General features: G+C 42.7%; 1 protein-coding gene across 1 annotated transcript; it reads left to right on the top strand.

Annotated features, from left to right (window-relative positions):
• The first annotated feature begins 288 nt into the window (after nucleotides 1–288).
• Nucleotides 289–7,640, top strand: LOC141073959 (uncharacterized). The gene is made up of 4 exons (XM_073561489.1): nucleotides 289–578; nucleotides 708–887; nucleotides 5,055–5,067; nucleotides 5,132–7,640. The coding sequence occupies exons 1-4, from the start codon at nucleotides 501–503 to the stop codon at nucleotides 6,235–6,237; spliced, it is 1,377 nt and encodes a 458-aa protein (XP_073417590.1). The 5' UTR covers nucleotides 289–500; the 3' UTR covers nucleotides 6,238–7,640.
• The last annotated feature ends 906 nt before the right edge of the window (nucleotides 7,641–8,546 follow it).

Genomic DNA, 8,546 nt, shown 5'->3' with positions numbered 1-8,546 from the left:
AAGATTCCAGTGCGGGGAAGACGGGAAACCTTCATATAGACGGCCGGTGGGGATGGAGGCAGTGACCGACTCTGGCCAAATCTGTCTCTAGAGCCGCAGTAGGAGATGAAGATGTCGTCCTCATCATGAAGTGGTTATTTCTCATGTTGCATGTAATGAATATCTCCTGCAGTATTGCTAATGCCGATTCCAGTGTCGGTAATGAGACGAGAATTAGCGTTATGGAAGATGAGTCTATGAAGAACGTGTTCAGCTGCCGACTCCGAGGAGGAAACTGCTTGTTGTCTGTGGCCTAAATATATAGGTTTTATTAGTAGATATCAGTAAAATAATAAATCTCCTCATATGTTTCCCTTATTGTCTCCAGTAATTGTATTATTACACAGGATTCTTATGATGTTACATCGGATCATCTTCTTCTCATTCAGGTCTCTACAATATCGGATCCTCTCAGTGAAGATCTTCTACAAAAGAGAATTTTCCTGATTTACCCATCAAGGATGGATATGGACAGAGACAAGATGGCGGAGAGGATGTTACACCTCACCCTAGAGATCCTCTTCCGTCTCACTGGAGAGGTTAGAGATTCTGATGACGTCACATTCCATCATTCTTATCTATGGGAATAACAGATGGACAGAACTGGAGAGGTGAGGACTCTGGAAATGTCTGTAGTGAGATTTATTAATGTGTCTCTCCATTACCAGGATTACACAGTGGTGAAGAAGACCTCTAGTGATCGCTGTCAGGACCCTGTGTCTGAGGGATGGGGAAGACCCCTGAGCCCAATCACGGGGCCTCCACCTCACCCCCTGATCCATGAGGACATCAATGACCAGAAGATCCTAGAACTCATCTACAAGATGATTGAGCTGCTGACTGGAGAGGTGACACTGCTGGGAATGCTGGGACATTATACAGTAACACTATGAAGGGATCGGGGGGATGACGGTATCATTGTATGTGTCAGGTTCCAATAAGGTGTCAGGATGTCGCTGTCTATTTCTCCATGGAGGAGTGGGAGTATTTAGAAGGACACAGAGATCTGTACAAGGACGTCATAATGGAGGTTCCCCAGCCCCTCACATCTCCAGGTAATAGACAGGACTAAATACACACGGCCTATAATTATCTGTATGTAGAGAATGAATTCAGTCCCTGTATGTGTTTCCTCCAGATCTATCCAGTAAGAGGACAACACCAGAGAGATGTCCCCGTCCTCTTCTTCCACAGGACTGTAACCAAGAAGATCCCAGTGCTCCTCAGGATCATCAGGTAGATGGAGAGAAGGTGTCAGGAGATCTCCCCTATGATGTGTAGACGGCTGTGAAGGTCTTGTGCTCAGTCTTGTTTTATCTCACCATCCTCTTCTCTGAACTTGGTCTCGCTTTTCAATGTTTTTTTTAAATGTGGTGCCCAGAACTGGACACAGTGTTCCAGAAGAGATCTGACCAAGAAGGAGTAGATGAGAATAATTATTTGACGTGATGTAGACTCTATACTTCTCTTAATACATCACAGAACTTGTGTTGGCAGCGGATTACTCACGATTCTCTTCAAGCATGTGACAACAGAACTTGTTTATTCAGAAACAATCAGGAATAGGGATGAGCGAGTATACTCGTTAGGATTCGGTACTCGGCGAGTAATGCGGTACTTGAATCCTGGCGAGTAAATTTCACTACTCGCCTCGCAATATTCGGCACAGCCTGCACAGTCCCTGCACAGCACAGTCCACACACACTCCCGTACAGCCCAGCACAATCCCGCCCAGCCCAGCACAGTCCCCGCTCAGTACCTGCACAGCCCAGCACAGTCCCGAACAGCCCGGCACAGTCCCTGCACAGTCCTAGCCCATCACACACACACAGCCCATTACTCGCATTTCCCATAGACTTACATTTGACTCGCTACTCGTTGCAAGTACCCAAGTATTAGGAGGTACTCATAACGAGTACAGCGAGTCCGAGTATTTCACTACTCGCTCATCCCTAATCAGGAACAATATATGATAAGCTTAATAGATCAGGAATAAATAATTTGTGCGTCTCTATCTGTGCAGCATCTACAGCAGGCTGCTTCTCTCATACACAGACACAGCAGGAAAACAGGAAATACAGTCACATGAGGTGTGAGCCTCCGCAAGTTTTTTTTAAAAACTTTATAAACAGCATACAAAACTAGCAACTAAACACTCATACACAGGAATGGAGTTGTTGCACTAAACATATTCCAACAACTTGTGTAATGAGAACGGTGGAGATGGCAGGATTAGAGCTGATCATAGATGGGACTTCTCCATCTGTCTGTGACTTTTACAATATTTGTTTCAGGGTGAAGATCTGACCCATATTAATACTACAGAGACATATGTGAGGGGTGATGAGCGGTGTAAAGAGGAGATTCCCACATATGACTACCCAGGTGAGTAGTAACCACTGAATGCAGAGAAGTCACAGATTCCTCTCAGTTACCGGCTGTGGCTGCTTTATCGGTGGTGTAGTCCGGCCGTATCACCATGATCACCATTTTGCCTCTAGACCACAACATTCTCCTCCACCCAAAACTGTTCAAATGACTTTGGGCATCGAAAGCCCTTTTCTATAGAACTTAGAACCTGGAGGATCCATCCACCTCAAAATGCTGACCGTTACCTGCCCAGTTCTGTAACTATAAAGCCAAATGACAGCGTACGTAGAATGTGCTGACAAGATAGAAAATCACTTGAAGAAAAATCTTATGCTGGGCCTGTAAGAGAAAGCGGAGGGTAATGATGCTGTTGGCTTCCTAGAATCCTGAGATCTAATTTCAGGGCTGAAATCTCATCTCCCAAGATCTTGATCCCGAGATCTCCATCTGCGCATGCGCCGCCCCCCGGCGGTGGCCATGTTCACGGAGTCCACTGCACAGGACATCCAAGGGGCTCTGGCCTTTCATGAAATGTTGACAGAGCCCCCCACAGTGGCAGACACCCGGGCAGCAGCGCCAGGCACTCCAGCAGCACCAAACACTCGCAGCAGCGCACTGCACATCGGACACCCTCTCATCCCATCCTGCGGTCTGCAGCATCACCCCACTCCTGCCTCCTCCAGCAGCGACCCTGGGACCCCGCTTCACCACAGTAATAAGATGCATGGATTTTAAGAAGCAACACCATGTGGTTAAAAAAAATTGTTCCTATTTTTCTCCTCAAAATTTGGAGTGCGGCTTATAATCCAAAAAATACGGTAACATGTATTTTATTCTAGTTCTTTTTGTACAGGTTCATTTTGTATGGTAGTTTGATGATGGTGGGATCGGCCTGCCTCACTTATGTGAGTCTGCAACTACCTGGTAGCCTTTTAAATAAGGTCTCCATTACCTCTGCCAAATGCCTGAGATCTAAATTTAAGACACATCAGCTCTGCACTACTATAAAAAGTTCTCTACAAATGTTTAATCTTTCTTCTTGAAACTCATCTGACAGAAAATATTGGCCCTTACGATAGTTTAGGTTGCCAAGAGCCACCGAGCCCCATACTCTAATTACCCAGAGAGTTTTCACCAGGATAATAGGAAACAAATGGACCTTACAAATTATTTCCCAATGTCTCATGAATCCAACAATCCCCTATATATGGTTGTACACTACTTTCTGGGCACATGGTAGGGTAAGAAAGGAAGGAGCGCCATTTAGCTATTCGTACACAGATCTTGATGGAATAGTTTGCAGACACGATGTATTGGGAGCACTGTTAGTGATCACCTGGCAGATGAAAAGATGGCCACCACGAGAAGGCTTGGCTCTATCTACTCTATTTTCCAGATCCCAGTGATTGCCTTGCTCATCATCCTTTAACCCCTCTATATGGTTCTGGACTTACACAGAGACCCCTAGGCTTGAGCCATGGTGTTACCTGCTATTCTGTGGAGCGAGATGGCAAGAAGAATAGTCAGGTAGCTGGGTCGAAACCAGGATGGCAGAGAAAATACAAAATCAGAAGACACAAGTGTAGTCAGTAAGCGGGCTGGGATTACACCAGGAAACAAATACACCAGCTGAGCACAGAGGACTGAACCAGAGGAGAACAAGGCTGTATCTAGCAGATTCCGGGAATAGGCTTCAAGCTTTAGGAGGGTTTGGTGCTTTCTAATTGGCTTAAGCAGGTAGCAGATTACTACCAGATTGCTGGACAGCACACAAACCCATACTGCCAGGCTGGATGAAACTACTGGTCTCAGGCACCCTAATCTTAGTGGCTGGACAGAGCCAGCGCCACCCAGAGCTTCTGGTTTTGACGTCTCTTCTATTACCAGCAACGCCTGCACAATAAATAAAGCGCTGCTTGGTGATGGAATCAAACATCGCAGGAGCAGATTCCAGTGGAGAGGGGACACACCATCTGCAGATGCCCTAATATAACAAAATTACAGGAAACTAAAGCAGTAGAAATCCCCATAAAGTGACTCCATTATGGAAATTATAACCCTCAGTGAATTATTCTATGGGAGTAGTGACACTTTACGGAAATTAGCTCGCACTGGATGTTGCAACATGAAAATTGCACATTTGCCATTTTATTATCCAACACATAATGCCCAGATTGTGCTCCAGGAAACACACACCGTAAATTAAGTGGGTTCTTCTCACTATAGTAATGCCCAATATATGGATGCTAAATATGGTTTGGGCGCACTACAAGGCTCAGAAGAGAGTGGATATTTGACTTTGGGAGAGCGGATATTGCTGGATCGGTTTATGGAAGCCATGTTGCTTTTCAAGAGCTTTTGAGCCACAAATATTGTGGAAACCTTTTGGTTTTCCTCTGACAGATGATGGACCTTAGTGGTGTCTTGTGTTTCCGTGAGATGAGTAGAAGTTTTATTGGTATAATTTTCACCTATATAACATTGTTTGGTGGCTTTTTATTCCATGTTTGGGAAGCAGAATGAACAAACCATTGAACACCATGATGCACTGGTTCATGCTATGAGTCTTTCGATTAGACTGTGAACTGTCATTGTCTTGGAGAATAATTCAGTATTTTTAAAAAGCTTGTATTTTCTATGGACAGCTTAAGAAGAAATGTTCAAAAGTATAAAATGTGAAGATATTTTATTCAAAATTTTTAATTTGTTTTATTTTTAGCAGATTACTGTACCAGGAGATCAGAAGGAACGCTGACATCTTCAATTTTTAAATCTGATGATTTTGAGATCTCACAGGACCCAATTGAAGTTAATGCCATTACTCCAGATATACCATCATCCCTTCATAGCCAAGATCTGTCATCTAATACTTTGAAACAGGTCCCATCTTTTGGTTCATTACCAACTACTAAGAAAAATCAAAGTCACAATATAAGCATTAAAAAGTTAATTGATTCTAAAGGAAAGGAGCTATTTTCATATTCAGAATATGGAAATAGTTTTCTTGAAAAGACTTGTCTTACACATGAAAAAATTCACATAACAGACAATAGATTTTCCTGTTCACAATGTGGGAAATGCTGTACAAAGAAATCACATTTGGATAAGCACCAAAGAACTCACACAAGGGAGAAACCTTTTTGCTGTTCAGAATGTGGGAAATTTTTTAACCAGAAATCAGATTTGGTTAGGCACCAAAGAACTCACACAGGGGAGAAGCCTTTTTCCTGTTTAGAATGTGGGAAATGTTTTGTGAGGAAATCATCTCTTCTTAGTCACCAAAAAACTCACACAGGGGAGAAGCCTTTTTCATGTTCAGAATGTGGGAAATGTTTTAACCAGAAATCTAATTTTGTTACACACCAGAAAACTCACACAGGAGAGAAGCCTTTTTCATGTTCAGAATGTGGGAAATGTTTTAACCATAAAGGGAATCTTGTTACACACCAAATAACTCACACAGGGGAGAAGCCTTTTTCATGTTCAGAATGTGGGAAATGTTTTAACAAGAAATCTAATTTTGTTACACACCAGAAAACTCACACAGGGGAGAAGCTTTTTTCCTGCTCAGAATGTTGGAAATGTTTTAGCCAGAAATCAGATTTGGTTAAGCACCATAGAACTCATACAGGGGAGAAGCCTTTTTCCTGCTCAGAATGTGGGAAATGTTTTATCCAGAAATCAGATTTGTTTAAGCACCAAAGAACTCACACGGGGGAGAAGCCTTTTTCCTGTTCAGAATGTGGGAAATGTTTTACAAAGAAATCATATGTGGCTAATCACCATAGAACCCACACAGGGGAGAAGCCTTTTTCCTGTTCAGAATGAGGGAAATGTTTTGCACATAAATCACATTTTGTTACTCACCATAAAACTCACACAGGCGAGAAACCTTTTTCCTGTTCAGAATGCGGGAAATGTTTTACCCAGAAATCAAATTTGATTAAGCACCAAAGAACTCACACAGGGGAGAAGCCTTTTTCCTGTTCAGAATGTGAGAAGTATTTTAACTGGAAATCAGATTTGTTTAAGCATCAAAGAACTCACACAGGGGAGAATCCTTTCTCCTCTTCAGAATGTGGGAAATGTTTTGTGAGGAAATCATCTCTTCTTAGTCATAGTAACATAGTAACATAGTTTTGAAGGCTGAAGGAAGACCTTATGTCCATCTAGTTCAGCCTATTTTTAGTGCAGCTGTTTTGTATTGTTGATCCTGGGGAAGGCAAAAAACCCACAGAGTAGAAGCCAATTTTCTCCATAGGGAAAAAAATTCCTTCCCCTAAGCTGGGTCAGCCATCTACCTATAATATTCTGTTATTCGTAACCTTCTATACTGTTACTCACAAGAAAAGCATCCATTCCTTTCTTAAATTCATTCAGTGAGTTGGCCATCACCACTTCCTCAGGAAGAGAATTCCAGAGCCTCACTGCTCTTACCGTGAAGAACCCTCTTCTATGCTGGTGCAGAAATTGTCTTTCCTCCAAACGAAGAGAATGCCCCCTTGTTCTTGTCACAGTCCTTGGTACAAACAGTTCATTGGAGAGATCTCTGTATTGCCCTCTGATATACTTGAACATATTTATTAGTTCTCCCCTAAGTCTTCTCTTTTCTAGAGTAAATAGACCTAATTTTGATAACCTTTCTGGGTATTGTAGTGAACCAACTCCATTTATCATTTTAGTAGCCCGCCTTTGAACCCTTTCAAGTTCAGTAATGTCTTTCTTGAGCATCAGCGTCCAAAATTACACACAATACTCCTAGTGTGGTCTGACGAGTGATTTGTACAGAGGGAGAATTATGTTTTCATCTCGTGTCCCCAGACCTCTTCTAATGCATACCATGACCCTATTTGCTTTGGTGGCAGCTGCCTGACACTGGGCACTCCAATTTAGCTTCTTATTGACTAAGATGCCTAAGTCTTTTTCCATGCCTGATTTCCCCAGCAGTTTCCCATTTAGTAAGTAATTATAGCATCTGTTTCTCCTTCCCATGTGCATAACCTTACACTTACCTGTGTTAAACCTCATTTGCCATTTTTCAGCCCAATTCTCCAATTTACTCAAATCTGTCTGTAGTTGCAAACTGTCCTTCTTTGTGTTAACTACCTTACATAGTTTTGTATCATCTGCAAATACTGATATTTTACTGTGTAAGCCATCCACTAGATCATTAATAAATATATTAAATAGTAGGGGGCCCAATACAGAACCCTGTGGTACCCCACTAGTAACCCTGGTTGTTGTGAGCTCATTTTCTCGTTCACCTTTGATGTCCGATTAACTCCCTCTGCTGGTGAAAGGAGGTGGTGAAACTGATTTGGATGGGAGAAACCTGTCACCTGAACAGGGGGATTGCGATTGGAAATCCGGAATCTCTGAGTGGATATAAGGCAGCCGACGCCCTGTAGGTTTGCTGGTGATTTCTCTGCTCTGAGCTCTGGCCTCCAGTTCAGTTCCTGTCTTCTAAAGCTAAGTTTTGCTCTGTTATTGTTCCATGAGATTTTGTCTGATTTGCTTAGTTTTGTGTTCTGCTGAATTTCCATTTTTGTCCCTGATTGGTTAAATCTCTTTGCTCTGTTTTCACAATATACCTGAGTGCTGATATAGGGATTTTGAAGTCTAGTGACTTCAGGGCCGTTTTTTCCTATCAGACGTGTTGGGACATTTTTGGTAGGGTTTTTGCGGATTGCAGCCAGCATCTTTTCTGTCCTTCCTATCTAGTTAGTTGGGCCCCATCGTTTGCTCTGCCAGTCTTTCTGTCTACGTTTGTGTTTTCATCTGTTTTCACCGACAATACATGTTGGGGGCTGTCTATTGCTTTGGTGTCTGCTCTGGGGCAGTTTAGATTTCCCCTTTCTTTCTTTAGGCTTATTTAGTTCTCCGGCTGTGAAGAGCCATCTAGGACCACCGTAGGAATGCTCCATGGCTACTGTTAGTTTTTGTGAATAGGATCAGGGGTCTGCAATCCGCTAGCTACCAACCTCTCCTGTTTTCTGGACTTAGCTTGCATTTTTGTTTTTTCCTCCTCCGGTGACTCATTCATAACAGAATCACCAGCCATACCGCAGATTCTAGGGTACTCAATAGCAGGAAAGAATTGTAAAAAAAAAAAGTGTCAGAATTTTTTTTTTTTTTTA

This window comes from Dendrobates tinctorius, unplaced genomic scaffold, assembly GCF_039654945.1.
Source record: "Dendrobates tinctorius isolate UK_male_01 unplaced genomic scaffold, ASM3965494v1 ptg000321l, whole genome shotgun sequence".
Lineage (NCBI taxonomy): Eukaryota > Metazoa > Chordata > Amphibia > Anura > Dendrobatidae > Dendrobates > Dendrobates tinctorius.
This window is presented reverse-complemented; position numbering and strand designations above follow the sequence as displayed.

Coding starts and splice junctions, on each gene's coding strand:
- LOC141073959 (XM_073561489.1), top strand. CDS start 501: ATGGATATGGACAGAGACAAGATGGCGGAGAGGATGTTACACCTCACC. Junction 579..707: donor TCTTCCGTCTCACTGGAGAG/GTTAGAGATTCT, acceptor CTCCATTACCAG/GATTACACAGTGGTGAAGAA.